Raw genomic sequence first — 20,245 nt, forward strand, 5'->3', positions numbered from 1 at the left:
GGCTAAACTCAGTGAAAATCACTCATCGAGAGACAAAAGACCAATAAATCAATATCAATAACCTTGTTATGGGTATTATTATTATACTAATACTGAAGTGCTTGTCATCAGCGACTCCATTCTTTAGTTGTTAACACTGTTACAATTTGCTGTGCAAGTAATTAGCACACATATACAGTCTGTAGCTTCATGTTTCTGTGTCTAAAAATAATCAGAAATTCATTTTTGGGGGGATCAAAATTAGCATTGCTTGGAAATCATAATGTGGTGCTTTTGTGCATGAACACTTATTATTAGGAGGTTAATATCATCTGAGGAACAATTTATGATCCTTCGTACACTTATGAAGAAATTATTATTATTTATTTTTAACCTCCTATATTCTGATATTAATACTGAAACACTATAGTAATACCTTATCTGTTCTATGCTCAGTCTTTGCAGTTCTGACAAGGCAAATTCAATTTATTTGTTATTTTAAATTTGTCTCTTTTTCTACCTCTACATTAATATCAAATGTTTCATATGAGTTGTTCCTACTAGACTGTTTACATTACCAGACAATCTAGTGGGTTCTGCTTTCCTGTTTGCCTGTCCTTCTATGCCTCCTCTGTACACAGTATGTGATGCAAGCATGAATTTGTTATGAAATCATGACATGATGTGGCCACAAAAGCTTGATTTATGCTTCTGAGATGAATCTACACAGTCTACGCAAATGGTTTATGCCTTTGTTGGCATTTATACTTGTGCGTTGCTCTACGATTACATCATCTGCGCACTAGTTAGCAGTGGGTTTCCATGTCACTGTGTTCATTGTCTTCAAGTACATCAAACAACTATGACTGAAACGGTGCAGATTATGTTGGAGTTGATGCTAACAAATGTTACTGGAGATTACCGCAATGCAAAAAAGAGCAAGATGTTGGAACCGAAAGTCTGTGCATGACTTGGAAGACTTTTGTAAGTGAGAAATAGGTCTTTACACTACCATTGCAGTAGGCATATCACCATTGCCATGTCTGGAAATCAAGTGGACCAGTCCCAGTTGTTGTGGTCTGTGACACCATATGTCAATACATTTTGTAGCCTGATGTATCTGCTGTATAGTTTCAGCCCTCCTGCCATTTTTCCCAGTGGTTCCCCCAAAAAAGTTTTAATATGTGGGGTTTGGATTTCTACAGCACAGAAAAGCAAGTTCTTATTTACTTCAGAGCAAGAACATATTGACCCAGCCAGTGTGACAAACAGAAGAAAAGAAAACTCAGAATCTAGCAAACTTTTGGCTCATGTGCCTGGTGAGCATTTCTATTCAAGTGTTTTTTGTGGTCAGTATTCAGTTGTAACTATCCTGTGATCAACAGTGTTTAAGGATTGTGAAAGCTCATTAGACTCAGTTTTACTTGTGTATAACAATGTGACTATTGCCAAAATATTACCACAAAAGAGATGGATAGTAATCTGCTTTTCAATTGTTAATTTCCTTTTTATTTATAAACAACATGTTAGTGCTATTGCAGTGCACATTGTCTCTTTAAGAGCCTCCACACTTACACTGTATAACTAGACAGAAGCGCTTACATGGGGCTCATTTCTAGCAGATTTCTTTGTAATGTGGTCACTGCCTACCTGGAAATCTGAAGGATTCACAGTGAACTGATTTTGAGTACTCTGTTCATCATGCGGTTCTATTTATTTAGTACTACCACACACTCTCATTACCTATAAATGCAAAAATGTAATTCTGACGGATTGGAATGATTACACTGCTTTGAACTGCTATTATTTGTATCGTCACAGCAGAAAGGCACGCATGCATGTCTAATAAAGAAAAATTTGAGCATGTCTGAGCTAATCATAAAAATGTAGTTCAAGCCCCAAAGAACATCTAAGGCATATTTTTTGAGCAACGGTACTTGCTACCTATGCTGCAGGTTTATATACTCATACTGGTTAAGGATTCATGAGCATTTGAATATTACTTATGCAAATCGTCAGCCTAAATGAATTGGTCCTGGAATTTGGAGGTCTCTATCACATTCACTTTTACTTCACTGCTCTGTGGGTGTGTACTGACAGTTCTGACTTTGCAATTCAGCTCAACAGCCTGGTGTTGCAGGCTGTCACAGGGAGAAAACAACTTTCTGTTCATCTTTTCTAAATGTAAACATGGACAAGAAATAAAAGCTGCACATCCATACAAATAACCTGGTCATCAGAGTGCCAATATGAGCAGCTGGAGCATCTATACAACAACTACATTATTGATGACCCTGTGCTTTGTTTCACATATAGCAGACACATGCAGGGATGCTGTGAATGTAGCTAGTTTAAGAAAAAGATGGCCAGTCTTTCAGAACTTCCACCATGTTTCTGTAGTTAGGAACTCAAGAAATAAAGACCACAGAGAGCACACTGAACTCACCCAATAAAATCTGAGCATAAAGAGACTCATCAGCCATCAACAAAAGATCCCATGTCATGCTAATTCACCCCTGTTCACCACAGACTATAATGAGAGAGCAGAAAATTGTGCAGTGGCCCTACCTATGAGCGGTCATGTTAGTCTTTTATCGCTTGTTCACTTATCATAACTCCTTCGTATGTCTCACATCAAACTGAAAAATAAAACAGCTTCCACTCAACTGTAAGCAATTCACTGCATGTAAAGACTATAAATATGCTATATTTTACTTACTAGATTTGAAAACAAATGTTCACAAATGATTTTCTAATCAGTTCTTTTAGTTTCTTTCCATGGTGCCTATCAAACTAATATTTTCATTATTGATTATTCTAATGACTTTTGGCCCACAGCCATTTAGTGAGTGACTAATGGCCAAAAACTCAAAGGGAATCATTCAATTAACTTTGTCCTAATTCAATTCAAGGTTACAAAAAACAAGAAACCAAGCAACTCACAGCTGAGAAGACCCCATCATCAAATACTGGTCTCACTGCCTTTGTTGTTGATCCATCTTAATACCAATCTACGGTAGTTCTTAAAGGAGCCCTACCAGTGAGGACACTAGTTTCAAGTCCTCAGAGTTTTATCTGGGATATTTGGAGTCTGCAGTCCACAGTAAAATACCAAAACAGCCAGAATTATATTTCATTATGCTGTCAGATATAGCTTTTCAGCCTCTGGTGATGTGTCCATTATTGTGTGTGCTGATAGAGCTAGCAAAAAAAACAGAATGAATGAAAGAGCGTAAAAGATCCCTGATGAATTTTCACTGTTTTATCCACTGGTCAGCTGTGCGGTTGATGCAAGTAGTTTAACAAGGGGATAAAGTGGACAATTTGGTGTGGACAATTAAGCCCCTGTACTACCTTGTGTACTGTCATTCCAGAACCAGTAGGCATGCAGAGGGGCCCAACAACTCCCCCTCAAAAGGGTTCCTCACAGAACCCTAAAAAAAATTAGGACAAAGTTCCTCTGTAGTCTTGTCCGACCTTGATCCTTCAGATCTTGAATACAGACAAATAGATAAAAGGGAAACAACTGCAGAAATCAGAGATCAAATGAGTCACCCAGACAAAGTTACTTCAGTCCCTTCAAGAAGTAAGAGGCAACACAGAACAGTAGTTTAAGCCATGACAGCACCACAAAGTTTCTTCAATATCCAACACCTTTACTTACATGTAACAGCTCAACACAGATTGTTACTTCAACACACTGATCTTCATGAATGCTGCAGTCAAATCTTGCTAACAAATTCACAAGTGTGCTCTACAAACAAGTGGCAACCAAAAATTATTTTTTGTTGCCAAGTAGCTTAACAGGACTTTCCCAAACATGCATCGATGCCATGGGGATCACACGTGCAATGCTGCTACACTGAACACTGGCTGCCTTTCAAATCGATATTTTGAATTTTTACTTTAAGTACATACTACACCTGCCCTAACAAAGTACGCACTGTTTCATGCAGTATGCATACAATTGGGATATGCTACCTAATATTGAACCTTCCTCATATAGTAATTGCAGACTATAGTGTAACATCAACTTAAAACTTACAATATAATCACGTGTAAATGTTAATTAATCACTGCTTGGTAGTTTGCCTTGGTCCCCTAGCTTTTGTCTGTTATGTGCACTATATGTTATCATTTGTTGCTTGTGTTTCTTTTTTGTATGTCTTTTTTAGTGACAGTATTATGTTTCTGTAATTTCTTTATTTTTGATCTGCCAGTGGGACACAAGATGGAAATTAGCCGTACAGCTAAAATCTGTCTCATATTTACATGGTAATGGCCATTAATATGAACTGTTCCATTTTAAAAATAAAATAAATATAAACATACATAAAACTGTCATCTACTGCAGAGAGGATTGTGAGCAAGAATACTGCGAACCAACCAGATACAGTAGGACATCCTGTCATTTTTGACATCCAACATACCATATACTGGGACATTCCAAGTCTTTTCTGTGGCATACACACGTGGACAAAATTGTTGGTACCCCTCAGTTAAAGAAGGAAAAACCCACAATTCTCACTGAAATCACTTGAAACTCACAAAAGTAACAATAAATAAAAATTTATTGAAAATTAAATAATCAAAATCAGCCATCACTTTTGAATTGTTGATTAACATAATTATTTAAAAAAACAAACTAATGAAATAGGGCTGGACAAAAATGATGGTACCCATAACTTAATATTTTGTTGCACAACCTTTTGAGGCAATCACTGCAATTAAACGATTTCTGTATTTGTCAAGGAGCGTTCTGCAGCTGTCAACAGGTATTTTGGCCCACTCCTCATGAGCAAACAGCTCCAGTTGTCTCAGGTTTGATGGGTGTCTTCTCCAAATGGCATGTTTCAGCTCCTTCCACATATGTTCAATGGGATTCAGATCTGGGCTCATAGAAGGCCACTTTAGAATAGTCCAACGCTTTTCTCTCAGCCATTCTTGGGTGTTTTTGGCGGTGTGTTTTGGATCGTTGTCCTGTTGGAAGACCCATGACCTGCGACTGAGACCAAGCTTTCTGACACTAGGCAGCACATTTCTCTCCAGAATGCCTTGATAGTCTTCAGATTTCATCGTACCTTGCACACTTTCAAGACACCCTGTGCCAGATGCAGCAAAGCAGCCCCAAAACATTACTGAGCCTCCTCCATGTTTCACCGTAGGGACAGTGTTCTTTTCTTCGTATGCTTGCTTTTTGAGTCTATGAACATAGAGTTGATGTGCCTTACCAAAAAGCTCCAGTTTGGTCTCATCTGTCCAAAGGACATTCTCCCAGAAGCTTTGTGGCTTGTCAACATGCATTTTTGCAAATTCCAGTCTCGCTTTTTTATGAGTTTTTTTCAGCAGTGGTGTCCTCCTTGGTCGTCTCCCATGAAGTCCACTTTGGCTCAAACAACGACGAATGGTGCGATCTGACACTGATGTACCTTGGCCTTGGAGTTCACCTTTAATTTCTTTGGAGGTTGCTCTGGGCTCTTTGGATACAATTCCAACGATCTGTCTCTTCAATTTGTCATCAATTTTCCTCTTGCGGCCACGTCCAGGGAGGTTGGCTACTGTCCCGTGGGTCTTGAACTTCTGAATAATATGAGCCACTGTTGTCACAGGAACTTCAAGCTGTTTAGAGATGGTCTTATAGCCTTTACCTTTAAGATGTTTGTCTATAATTTTTTTCGGATGTCCTGGGACAATTCTCTCCTTCGCTTTCTGTTGTCCATGTTCAGTGTGGTACACACCTTTTCACCAAACAGCAGGGTGACTACTTGTCTCCCTTTAAATAGGCAGACTGACTGATTATGAGTTTGGAAACACCTGTGATGTCAATTAAATGACACACCTGAGTTAATCATGTCACTCTGGTCAAATAGTTTTCAATCTTTTATAGAGGTACCATCATTTTTGTCCAGGCCTGTTTCATTAGTTTGTTTTTTTAAATAATTATGTTAATCAACAATTCAAAAGTAATGACTGTTTTTGATTATTTAATTTTCAATAAATTTTTATTTATTGTTACTTTTGTGAGTTTCAAGTGATTTCAGTGAGAATTGTGGGTTTTTCCTTCTTTAACTGAGGGGTACCAACAATTTTGTCCACGTGTGTACCATAATGTGGTAGTATAGATATTGGAATGCACTATGTATACCATAACTATTACATTAGCTGATGAAATTGTGATCAACTTTCACTAAATTTGTCACGTTGACCCCCAAATGCATTGACTAAGCTATAAACAGGGGCGGCATGGCTCAGTGGGTAGAGTGGCCGTCTTGTAACTGGAAGGTTGCCGGTTCGGTCCTCGGCCCGTTGTGCTCATGTTGAGGTGTCCCTGAGCAAGACACCTAACCCCTAATTGCTCCTGGTGGGTCGTTGTTAGTGCCTTGCATGGCAGCTTCTGCCATCAGTGTGTGAATGTGTGTGTGAATGTGATGTATCATGTAAAGCGCTTTGGATAAAAGCGCTATATAAATACAACCATTTAAACAAAACTATCTGGAGAGGGGAGGAGCGTCAGCTTGTCAGCCAAGTTAAGAGGATTGCCTAAACAACAGAAATACTACTAAATGTGACCATTACACACAGCTGTGGCTTTTTGTAGCACATGTACTACTCATTCACCACATGCACCTGTAAACCATCATCATAGTAAGTCATCTTATTAAAAGCCAGAAAAATGATTGATGATCTATAGAGCTCATACTGGCTCATATGTGAATAAAAATAATTAAAAGATTAATTACTGGTAGGTAATATTTTGAAAATGATAAATGCACCTTTGAGTGGCATTTTACAGAACAATTTGCAGAATACAAAATATTAAGACAAAGCAAACAAGATAAACAATGTTTTACTTCACGGCTGCATGTCATTTTCATGTTGATAAGTGACCTCCATGCCTGGACAAGCAAAAGGTAAACTGACTCATCCCAGTGTCTCAAAAGCTTAACGTTCACTCTCTGTGTCAACTGTGACAATTTTAAATAATTAATTTACTGAACTGCAGTAATAAATAGTATGTAGAGCAGAGTGTGACCGACCAAAGTGTTGCCTGAAACAAAACACACACTGTCCTTAAATCAACAAACACAAATAAGTATTTACAGATATTACATTGCTATTAGTCACTTCTTCATGGACACAGACAGACTGAGGGGTTTCTAATAGGTTACATGAATCCCAGTCAGCAGCTTCTCTGATACTGGAAACAACTGAGAGGCACAAGTTGTCACCGTGGACAGAGAAGAGTCTTACATGCTCCCAGCAAAGACACAAAGCATATTTAGTTTAGATGCTTAAACAGTTCTGGCGTCTAACTGATAGAACAGAAAATGGATCTAGTTCATGCTCTGTTTGCATGCAACAAGACAGTGGAGTGATTTTCATGTATTCAGCCCTACCAAGATAAGAAATTAGAAACTAGCATCATCCTAATAGCAACCGACTGTATTTCCTTCACTGGCTGATACTTAATGATGTCATCACTGATCCAAAGGAAAACTAGATCACCTCAGCTCAACTCAGTCCTCATTCAACCTTTCTTTTAAGCCTGACATGTCTGCACAGACCTCAGCTGACCTGATATTGCCAAAATCCCCGTTTACAGAATCATTCACACTCACCCCACATCCCCTACCTTTGACTCGAAGGTAGAAAAGCAGCGTGAGCAGCATCCCTACTGCTGAACGTTTCCGCTCCTTCACACCGTAGATCTCATGGTGGTTTCCTGCACCTCCTCCGCTACTCTTCTCCTCATCCTGCTTTCCTCCTCCTCCTCTTCCTGCTCTCACCAAGCAGCTTCGCTCTTATGTTGCTCTCTCCTCCCTCCCCTCCCTCCTTGTTTGCTTTTCGTCCCCTCCAGGCTGCTTCTCTTAAGCTTCCTGTCACACTACACCGACACCCCAAATACAATACATCAGAGGAGGCATACGCAAACATGGACCAGCTCCAAAGTAGAATTTTTTTCTTGTGGTTATCATCAAATATTCCTCACTGCACAGGGATCACACCACATGATGAGAATTTCACAGCAGCCTGCTGTCTGCATCCATGTTGCAGTGGCAGCTTTTAGCCCACAAGATGGCAGAAGTAGCTCTACATCCAACAACAGCATTTTCTGCACACAACAGGTTTTAACCCAAATATAAATCTGGACTATTTTTAGTGACTGTACCTACTGGAACACATCCTGGATGATAGCTATACTTTCCCAGAAGCCAGTCGCAATATGCATTTATAGCACTTTTTTTTAGAGCTTTTTGTGCTACTGGATATGTATGTGACTGCTAATGCTAAGCTGCACTATGTATGAACAGCAGCTAACGCATACTCTAGAGTTAGAAAATGTTTTGAAGTGTGTGGATAAAAGCTACAACCTATTTTATGGGGGTTTGAAACATTTTTTAACATGTCAGTTTCATTCAGTTTTACATCCAAACTGTTTAATTTTAATTCAAGAGAAGTCAAGATCAATGGTTGAATCAGAACAAGGAAATTATTAACTAAAGGACAACAAGAATTGTTCTTAAAATCATGTCATTCAAAGTAGTAAAAAAAAAAAAAAAAAAAAAAAAACTTGGTAAGAATAATGTATCCGTAAAGATATTTTCAGGACTGAATAAAATAAGGTCAAATGCACCACAGGTTTTAACAATACTAGAAGAAAATGGCAACTTTACATGCTCCATATATTTTACCATACACATTTTCCATTTTTTCCCATACTGTCCTGTGCAAACAAAGCCTGCATACCACGATACCACAGTTTAAAACTTAGATTGGGTTAACTTTCGCACTTGATGGCGTTTATATTAAATATTCAGATTTAGTGTATTTGTATATACTAGCATCTTATAGCCATCATTTATCCTCCTCAGTTTTATTGATTTATCAGGTTAAGTTCTGTTGCATTTAAATATTCATGTATTTTCTGCCATAAGAAGGTCTAATGTAATCGTGGATGAATTAAAACATTGCTTGCAGCATTTATTGTGTACATGTCATGATGGGTCATGAAAAGCAGTGGAGTACTCTAATAATATATGCTATTATTACAGCTATATAACACATCAACAGACTGACCACATCACCTGGGCCTTTCGGTGTCTAAACAAAGAATACATTAAACACACTGAGGTGTTTCCCAGTACATAGAACTGAAACACAAAGATCTATCCATCCACTATCTATACACTGCCAGCTCCTCATTAGGGTTGTGAAGGGGCTGGAGTCTATCCCAGTTGACTTAGTGTGAAAGCAGGGGACACCCTGGACAGGTCCCCAGTCTATCACAGGACTACACATAAAGACAAACAATCACACTCATTCACACCTTCAGACAATTTAGAATCATCAATCTGGAAACTCAAAATACTCCTGAGAAAAAGCTAATGCTGTGGATAACAGGATGATTAAATCTCATCAAATCCACCATAACAACTTTGATTATTTTTCAATAGACGCACCCAGAGATGTCCCTCTTTCAGCCAAACAGACACTTGGACATATTTACTGTATGCATATCCTTGCCCGTCAGTGTTGCAACACTGGGGAGGTTGTGCAAGCATTTTCTGCATTCCTTCACAGCGAGGGTGGAAGGCTATTCACTTGGCTGGACACATTGCGTTATCAAAGTAACCTTCAAGACATTTTTACTTTATCAGCCTTGCCAGGAGCAGGCTGTGTATTGCAGCACCCATTCACTCTGAGTCAACACTGTAGCTGAAAACAGTGGAGTGTGTTAGGAAACATAAGTTGTATGGTTTCTAAAGGGGTTTTCCACTGGGGGGAACTGAGTGATTGGAAATGAAGATAGCACATTCTCTCTACTCTGTGTAGGTATTGGCACTCACTTAAAGAATTTCCAGCTAGACTAGCTGACTTTATCCATCTTAAGAAACCACTGCAGCTTTTATTCACTTTTGCACAGATCATAAAATATTTAAGTTGCTCATGTTTTTTACAGTAGTCACTTGTAGACTTTTACTGTACTTGTCTGCTATTGCTGCTTCCGTGATCAGATGCTTTTACATTTTTCTAATTTAATTCTGAACCCTTTCCATGACGAATCCTCTGAATCCAAATGCATCCTACAGTACCAGCAATTCAGTTAATGTCTGGTATCAACCAGCTCCAACATTGGGATGGAAGCCTACTGTACAAATGCGGATATCAAATGCTTGTGTTGCTTTTACTAAAATAATAATAACATAGCATTTCAGCTCCTTTGTCCGTGAGGGTCCTAACATTGACAGGCCATTGTACTGTATCTGGTGCCAGATTATATAAGATTGCAGGGCTTTGCAAAAACTGCTATGACTTCAGAATATCACAAACAACAAAGAAGAGCAGCAAGGTGAACTGGACAGGTATGGGGTGCACTGAGCCCAGGAATGCAGACTTAAAGATAGATGCAAGAATATGAGTTTTAAAAAAAACAAAAACATTGTTAACAGTGAAAAAGCAAAGTGTGACTGAAAAGAAAGGAGACTGACAGGAGTTGGAATAGAAGAAAGAAGGAGAATTAGTTGAAGGGGGAAAGCCAAGGGCAGGCTTCTGAAATGAGGTCAGCTCAGTTGGCAGCACTCAGACCTAACCTGGCTTGATTTCACTTAGCAGAGCTCTTTCTGCTCAGCATGTAGCCTCGCCACGGCTAGCTTTAGTAACACCATTGTTGCATGGTTTGTTTTTGCTAGCTGAAGTGGTTGCCCAGTGGGAGCATTACGCAAGAGACCAGCCTTTTGTGGATTAGCCTTCTGAACAGATGTGCTCCAGGCTAACACTATTCACTGCAGAGGTTCAATAGTAGGACATGCCTGCCACTCCAAATTCAGCCGACAGAACAAGATTAGCAGCAGAGGTAGCGGCTGTAAGGATGTAATGTTGGATATAAAATATCTCAATTTTTTTGGTGCAGATAAAATAGTGGCTCTAAACTTGCCAAGTTCAGGTCTTTGATACTTGATACTTTTATCAGATGCTTGATGATTAAAAATCAGACCGTTTTATAATTCATGGACTCAAGGTTAATGTTTGGATGCTTCCAATATTGTGACTTGATTTTGGCCTTTGCTAATTGGTCTGTAAAAGTTCCATAAGGTGCTGTTGGCCACCAGATCTTGGCTCCAAGAAATATCCCCATTTAGACTTCCTTCACTGTGCTCACATTATTAGTTATTCAGTCACTGTGTCATGCATGTAAACGTGTCCATCCAACATTACTTCCAAAAAACCCAACTACTGTGCAATAGTCCTAAAATTGTCAGTGCTTTTGGTACTACACTGAAAACAAAGAACCTTGTCTCCAGTCCCACACTGTATACATAAAATCAGCAACACAAAAGGTTTCCCTCCTGAGTCATACTGTAGCTCAGTTTCATATAATCAGTTTCACATTTTCTATCAAGGCACCTCCTGGCCAAAACCTGTCTTAAAAGCTATAAGCGAAGTACTGCACTGAAAAGAGTTCTGTCTGTGCTTCAGTGTTCTTTGTGCAAAACAACTTCCACCACAAAGGAGTCAAGCTGTGAGGACAATTACACGTTAAGGTGAACGGTCATTCCTTGCCTTTGTCTTTTTCATCTCACTATTATTCTCATTATCCACTGCCGCTTATCTGTAATCGAGGCACAGAGCCATGGAGTCATGGACTTCATGGGCTAAATACTTGATTTAACTTTTTACTATATTATTTTGTCCAGCTCAGGTACAATCATCTTGGACTGTACTGGGAAACATGTTATCTGTCTGTTGTACAATTAAAAACTCTTTCATCATTTTATATTTAACAGTTTTATTGTGGTTATTTCTGTTTTGATATGTTTACAATCCTAACTAAAGGTGTAGGTAATGGTATTTTGTTACATGGTAAGACACACCACTAATAATACATTTTATGTAACACTTTTCAATGTATTTTATACACTTTGCTTTTCTAAATGAACACTCTTCCCTAAATCACTTCGCAAACAAAGTCTTCCTACTTTAGAGAGACCAGTATTCTGATTCTATCGCTGATGGTAATGGACATGTACCATAACTGCACACACAGATATCTTTGACGTTTAGTTAGATTAAACTTCACACGGCTCTATATTCTAATTATTTTTCACCACACAATACGTTCTTAATTTAGCTTTGTACCAGACACCAGCAGACCATCTGTTTTGTTGAATCTTGAACAATTTGCCCTGAGCATCAAGAAAATTACACTGTAAGCTGTTTTAGAAAATAAATCAATAATACTAAATAAGGATTTTACTTTACTAATCCAGGAGTCTGTCTAGTGTGCAATATTTTAGGAATATTCACAGGTCAGCTGCAAATTCAAATTGTTGTGCATGTTTTCTGTTTAAATTGATTTTAGGCTGCAGAGCAGTAAAAAGTTACATTGAAAACTGTTTAAAACATAAAACAGACTTTAATTTACCAAAAGACACCTTAAAGGGGATAGACAAAGTAAAGCCAAATAATTGAAACTCTATCTGTTCCCTTTATTCAACTTCACATTGTGTATTTGTGCTTAGTGATAATACTGTTTGGAGTGGGGCACTTAGTGTGATTTGTTTTTCCCTAACCAGTGAGTAACAGCAACATATCCATCCCCTGGTGTCATTTTAATGAATTAGTGGGTCCTAGCAGCAGCTACACTTCACAGTGTTCACAATAATCAAAGACATACAGTCATGTGAAAAACTAAGTACATCCTATGGGAAACAGAGGGTTTTCTCAACCTTTTTTTATACAAATACATTTATCACAGCTTTAAATACCTTAAATTACAATCACAGGGTCACAAATAGGTGCCAAAGTTAAAACCTACTTTTGTGACAATGGAACCTCTGACATCTGGGGTCTACTGTCCTCTTTGCTGTTGAAGTGTGTGGTGTCATCTTACCAAGATCTAAAGAGCTGTTGCAGGATTTTAGTAATGTTGTGAACAGATATATAAAGATCTCTAAATGATTTAACCCTTTAAGCTTCAGTGTACCGCCGGCGGTACACCTACTAATTTGCATAGGAATTTCAAGAATGTCCGACGGCTGCAAACGCGATTATACAAACACTATACACCGATGGAAAGCTTAGATTCTCATGAATCCGCCGGTATAAACCACTTTCAGATGCGATTACCACAGCGGGTGAGAAAAACACATTTGTCCGACAAAAACAAATATTCATCCATCCGTTCTCTATACACGGCTTCAAAGCACACAGCGCGACTCACATTTCCGGGTTTATTATTACACACAAAAAAAAGATTCCACAAAAAACGGCCATAATCCAACCTTTTACATCAGATGACACAAGCCAGTAAACTATTTTGTCCAAAACATGTCCTGAAGTCGGTATAAAATCCCCGAATCGGTCGTTTTCAAGGAAATGCACCTCCCGATGCGCGTCCAATATTCCCCGTATTTTTCGTAATTTTTTTAATTTAAAAATAGAATATTAGCGATTTTTTGTACTGAAAACGGCTGGAATTGACTGACGCTTAAAGGGTTAAAAGAAATCCTTCCACTCTAAAGTAATAATAACAATAATAATGCTAATAATAATAACACTAATAACAATAATAACTAGAAAAGCACTCGGAGAGCGCATACCTCCGCCATGCCGTTTGTCTGTGTGTGTGTGTGTGTGTGTGTGTGTGTGTGTGTGTGTGTGTGTGTGTGTGTGTGTGTGTGTGTGTGTCTGTGTGTGTGTGTGTGTGTGTGTGTCTGTGTGTGTCTGTGTCTGTTTGTCTGTTAACAGCATAACTCAAAAAGTCATGAACGGATTTTCACCAAATTTTTACAGGATGTCCGGAAGAGCAAACGTAACAATCGATTAGATTTTGGAGGTGATCCGGATCACCGTCTGGATCCAGGATTTTTCTCTCCTTCGACCTTCAAAAAAATCCTGGATCCAGACGGTGATCCGGATCACCTCCAAAATCTAATCGATTGTTACGTTTGCTCTTCCGGACATCCTGTAAAAATTTGGTGAAAATCCGTCCATGACTTTTTGAGTTATGCTGTTAACAGACAGACAGACAGACAGACAGACAGACAGACAGACAGACAGACAGACAGACAGACAGACAGACAGACAGACAGACACACACACACACACACACACACAGACGGACAGACAGACAGACAAACGCCGGTGATTACATAATTATAACAACAACAATAATAATAATAATAATAATAATACTAAATCATCTACAAATGACACAGATTTCAAATGACTAAAGAGTTGTCCAAGACTGGCTACCCCAACAAATTCAGTCTGAGAGCAAACAGGTGCTTATTTTTCCATCTAAATTACACCCCCATTTTAGACCTGACTACAGACCTCGGATTTTTCAGTTCTCCAGTTCAGGAGGCATCAGTGAACACAAAATGTGACCTCTTTGAATTGCTGCAATTCAGAAGTCTGGTACCAGGCTAGTTATATGGGTGCTTTGATACAATTTCAGAGCACTGGTTCTTTTAGTAAAAGCTGGCAGGTTAACTTGCTGTAAGGCAGTCATTTGTTTGTTTACAATGCTATCAGGCCATCTTAAAGATAGTGTAGGAGTCAGTGGAGACTGTTTTTGTGTGTACGTTGGTATTGAATAGTTTGATTCTCTTGTCTTTAAAGGTTAACAGATTGCTTCAGTCAGGATTCTTTGGTGCTGAAGGACTGGCTGTCTTACAGTGAGGCAGACCTATTTTAGTAGGTATCACCCTCTATGTCTGAGTCACTCTCCTTGTGAAGAGAAAAACTCCTCATTCAATTTTGCATAAACCATCGAAGATGCTGAAAACTTATGAGCTCTTCCCTGAGAGACCTTTGCCACACGGTCAACCCATGAGATGTCATCCATCCATTATTAATATACTGCTTAACCCTTTAAGCTTCAGTCAATTCCAGCTGTTTTCAGTACAAAAAAATCGCTAATATTCTATTTTTAAATTAAAAAAATTACGAAAAATACAGGGAATATTGGACGGGCATCGCGAGGTGCATTTCCTTGAAAATGACCGATTCGGGGATTTTATACCGACTTCAGGACATGTTTTGGATAAAATAGTTTACTGGCTTGTGTTGTCTGGATGTAAAAGGTTGGATTGTGGCCGTTTTTTGTGGAATCTTTTTTTTTTGTGTGTAATAATAAACCCGGAAATGTGAGTCGCGCTGTGTGCGTTGAAGCTGTGTATAGAGAACGGATGGATGAATATTCGTTTTTGTCGGACAAATGTGTTTTTCTCACCCGCTGTGGTAATCGCATCTGAAAGTGGTTTATACCGGCGGATTCATGAGAATCTAAGCTTTCCATCGGCGTATAGTGTTTGTATAATCGTGTTTGCAGCCGTCGGACATTCTTGAAATTCCTATGCAAATTAGAAGGTGTACCGCCGGCGGTACACTGAAGCTTAAGGGGTTTTAATCATCATTAGGGTCGCAGGGGGCTGGAGTCTATCCCAGCAGACTTAGGGTGAAGGCAGGGGACACCCTACACAGGTCACCAGTCTATCACAGGGCTACACATAGAGACAAACAAGCACATTCACACTTACGGACAATTTAGAATCACCAATTAACCTCAGCATATTTTTGGACTGTGGGAGGAAGCTGGAGAACCTGGAGAAAACCCACGCATGCAGAAGGAGAGCATGCAAACTCCATCCAGAAAGATCCTAGGCCCAGGCTGGGACATGAACCATGGATCTTCAAGCTGGGCGACAGTGCTAACCACTACTTCACTGTGCAGCCCCCCATGAGATGTGCCAGAGAAAAAAAGGCTTATGATATAAATGAACTGCAATCCATAAAGCCGACCACAGCTGAGCAGAGGGGTTGTCTTTATATAAAATGCCCCAGTTCTCAAAGCTCTAATCATTCCTTTACCGAGGATTTGAAAGACAGGGATTGGTCAAAGAGAGACAGGTTTAAAAGAGGTTCAATTGTCAGCACTTAGCTAAAGCATTTCTTCAACTGAAGGGTCATTTGACCCAAATTCAAGCTGGATATGACAAGTGCCATGTTACTTAAAGGTTTACTTCCAACCCAGTTAGTAGAAATAGACAGAGAGGGAAAAAAGACTTTGAGGCTGAGCCTTTCCTGAGTCCAACCCACTCTCACAAAAGAAAGATAAGAATCAGTCAGGTCAGATTCAGAGAAGTCATAAAAACTGAGGAGAAATTCAAATAGCCTAGGTGTCAGTATTCTCAAGGTCATCAGATGCTTAGTGTTAAATGCAACACAACACAAAACACACTGCTAGTGATGTAAAGTGTTGGCACTGACTGAATTGTCCCAACCTTTACATACTGTTAAGTGACACTTCCTTAATAAAGTAATGGTAGCATAAGATGTTTGTGCAGGTTATTATGTTTAAATGTTGCGTTCCATTGTGACAGCTCCCCCTATTGCTCATAGTAAATCTGACTGGCACAAAGGAGGTCAGGTGTTACAGACCCAAAGTGAGGAGGAGGTCAGGGTGGATGGGTCCACAAAACACTGGGCTTTCACACAGGAGGCTGCTCTTCATGTCCTGTTTGAACCTGTCAAGGTTTCTTCTTACATGAGCATTCCATAACGTTAACCGTATGTTCTTCATTTGCTCTATAATACTGCAAGTCAGCGTTTCTTTTGACCTAGCCCTTGCTATATACTTTTAACCCAAAGCATGATCTTTCCTTAAACCTAACAAAGTTGTTTTTTTGACACAACTCTAACAAATCCTTATCAAAGCAGTCACTGTGAATGGGTTATTTATCTCCTACTGATGCTGCATTCCTATGTGTCTTATCAGGAAACCAAACAACCGATATGGTTGCCCTGGTTAAAGGACTTGTTGTGATAGTAAAGCTAGCTGAAAACCTGTCGTAATGGGGTGCTTTGATGGCTCATTTGGTTATTAGTACTAACATTTATCACCCAGGGAATTAATTAGCAAATCACGAACAAAGCTGCTCTACGTTAAAAATCAATCAGGAGTACATGAAGGGGTGCTTATTTCTGTTGCTGTGCCAAGGGAGCATGAGTCAATAGTAAGACAGCAGCATGCAGACAGCTATAATGACCCCGTTATGAACTACAAGCTGAGGCCTTCATTTTACTGATAGCTAATGACGAAAGCTCCAGAAAAATACAATGGAAATTTGCTTTCTGTTATACTTTTGAAGAGAAACAACAGAAAAATCTAGGAGTGTTATGTGTGCTGGACACTACTGGAACAGTCTCCCATCTCTTCAGACTGACCACTATGTACACCAAGTAATGTTTTCACTGCCCACAACACGAAAATATCGGAATATTTCAGAGAAGAGCTCATATGGTGTCTAATTAATACCCACCAGTCAATGATTGTCATGGCATTTTAGGCAGCCTAAAGACTGATTGGGGGAGAAAAATTCAACTACTATATCTAGATGATTGCTTTTTTATCTATACTTTTCTAGTAAAATATGACATCATTATTTATTTCAGTTAGAAGTCATCAAAGCTGTTTAAAGCTGCACAGATATATTCAGGAGTTACAATTTCTTTTATTGGTATTCAGTTATATATCAGGAGATATCAGGAGATTCAAAGCAGAGTGAATTTTCAAAGCAACTGAATCACAACAAAACAGGTCATAAAAAATGCACATATTTGCATGAGCTAGGAAATTGGAATTTTTCAGTTAACAAGAGACATTTGCAGAGGACAGCAGACATTTCGTGAGTCACTTTTAGCTCATTGTTCCACTTTGACAGCCTCAGCTGAATAGTTGCATATACTAAACTGAATCAACCTTTTTAACTTGTGAAGTGTTCCAAAGGAGAACATTTAATTGACTTAGGGTAAGAATGAACATTTCAATAGATCTGTTTTCCTTCTGGCCCTGCAGATATACAATTATTATTTCTTCAAAACTGTACTAATTTTTTAACTGTTTTTTTATTTTCTAAATTTTAACTACTACAAAACTATTTCCTGAAGGCAATTCCTAAAGGTTTTTCCCCCTATTTTCAACATCAACATATGTGTCTGAATGACCCACAAACATACTGATTTAGTATTCTTACAGCCATACAACAGTAAGATAAATCATAAACTTTTTTCACAAGGTATTATTAGAGGAAACGTTGGGGCATTTTTGACAGACGTGGTTCATGTGCATAGCGGTCTGAAAATCTCATTTCTTGGTAATCTGCCTATCAGTTATGTGAAATCTTGTGTGAAAAGATGACATTCGTCCTGAGATTTATATAAAAATGAGCAATTTCAACATTCAGGACAGGATTTAGCCTCAAGGCAGCATCAGTCTGCTCAGTCAGTTTCATGGCAATTAGATTTTGCCATTGGTTACTAGATTCTGATCTAATGCAGCTAAAGATTTTGACCCAATAGTGCAATTTAGGAGTATCAAAGACTTCTAAATTGTTCTAGGGGGACCTAGGGGGACCGAGAGAATGATATATCTAAAGAAGATGTATCATTAAGATCCCATGTCGCCATCCAAGCAGATGACAATATGGGTTTAAAATAATATCATCCATCCATCCATTCTCTATACACCGCTTTATCCTCACTAGGGGCGCGGGGGGTGCTGGGGTCTATCCCAGCTGACTCGGGTGAAGGCAGGGGACACCCTGGACAGGTCGCCAGTCTGTCGCAGGGCTACATATACAGACAGACAATCACACTCACATTCATACCTACGGGCAATTTAGAGTCATCAATTAACCTCAGCATATTTTTGGACTGTGGGAGGAAGCCGGAGTGCCCGGAGAAAACCCATGCATGCACAGGGAGAACATGCGAACTCCATGCAGAAAGATCCCAGCCCCAGGCCGGGATTTGAACCGGGGATCTTCTTGCTGCAAGGCAAAAGTGCTAACCACTACGCCTGTGGTGGCCTATTATCAAACGAACTTCATCCCAGTGTTTAAATACTTGTGTTTTATCCATATGGTTTTAAAACCTGAGTGTGGTGCTAGACGAGAGATCCCACGGTAATCTGGCCAATACCTGTTAGGATGTCTTGCTATACACCAAAATGCTGAATAGACAGATAGATATTATTTCCCTGCTTTGAATATAAATACACACGTGGACAAAATTGTTGGTACCTCTCAGTTAAAGAAGGAAAGACCTACAATTCTCACTGAAATCACTTGAAACTCACAAAAGTAACAATAAATAAAAATTTATTGAAAATTAAATAATCAAAAACAGCCATTACTTTTGAATTGTTGATTAACATAATTATTTAAAAAAACAAACTAATGAAACAGGCCTGGACAAAAATGATGGTACCTCTATAAAAGATTGAAAACTATTTGACCAGAGTGACATGATTAACTCAGGTGTGTCATTTAATTGACATCACAGGTGTTTCCAAACTCATAATCAGTCAGTCTGCCTATTTAAAGGGAGACAAGTAGTCACCCTGCTGTTTGGTGAAAAGGTGTGTACCACACTGAACATGGACAACAGAAAGCGAAGGAGAGAATTGTCCCAGGACATCCGAAAAAAAATTATAGACAAACATCTTAAAGGTAAAGGCTATAAGACCATCTCTAAACAGCTTGAAGTTCCTGTGACAACAGTGGCTCATATTATTCAGAAGTTCAAGACCCACGGGACAGTAGCCAACCTCCCTGGACGTGGCCGCAAGAGGAAAATTGATGACAAATTGAAGAGACGGATCGTTGGAATTGTATCCAAAGAGCCCAGAGCAACCTCCAAAGAAATTAAAGGTGAACTCCAAGGCCAAGGTACATCAGTGTCAGATCGCACCATTCGTCGTTGTTTGAGCCAAAGTGGACTTCATGGGAGACGACCAAGGAGGACACCACTGCTGAAAAAAACTCATAAAAAAGCCAGACTGGAATTTGCAAAAATGCATGTTGACAAGCCACAAAGCTTCTGGGAGAATGTCCTTTGGACAGATGAGACCAAACTGGAGCTTTTTGGTAAGGCACATCAACTCTATGTTCATAGACTCAAAAACCAAGCATACGAAGAAAAGAACACTGTCCCTACGGTGAAACATGGAGGAGGCTCAGTAATGTTTTGGGGCTGCTTTGCTGCATCTGGCACAGGGTGTCTTGAAAGTGTGCAAGGTACGATGAAATCTGAAGACTATCAAGGCATTCTGGAGAGAAATGTGCTGCCTCGTGTCAGAAAGCTTGGTCTCAGTCGCAGGTCATGGGTCTTCCAACAGGACAACGATCCAAAACACACAGCCAAAAACACCCAAGAATGGCTGAGAGAAAAACGTTGGGACTATTCTAAAGTGGCCTTC

General features: G+C 39.2%; 1 protein-coding gene across 3 annotated transcripts in view; it reads right to left on the minus strand.

The window, feature by feature from the left end:
- Positions 1-20,245, minus strand: part of prkcz (protein kinase C, zeta) — a 144,171-nt gene that overhangs the window by 69,256 nt on the left and 54,670 nt on the right. Inside the window, exon 1 of one of the 3 annotated variants that reach the window (XM_022200531.2) lies at positions 7,613-7,867. The exons of 1 other annotated variant lie outside the window; for it this stretch is intronic. In XM_022200531.2, the coding sequence (XP_022056223.1) occupies positions 7,613-7,649 (37 nt within the window). In that variant the 5' untranslated portion in view covers positions 7,650-7,867. Of the gene's footprint in view, positions 1-7,598; positions 7,868-20,245 lie in introns of those variants that run through there. One more of the 3 variants, XM_051949368.1, reaches the window with a different exon arrangement.

The sequence above is a fragment of the Acanthochromis polyacanthus genome, chromosome 6, assembly GCF_021347895.1.
Source record: "Acanthochromis polyacanthus isolate Apoly-LR-REF ecotype Palm Island chromosome 6, KAUST_Apoly_ChrSc, whole genome shotgun sequence".
Classification (NCBI taxonomy): domain Eukaryota; kingdom Metazoa; phylum Chordata; class Actinopteri; family Pomacentridae; genus Acanthochromis; species Acanthochromis polyacanthus.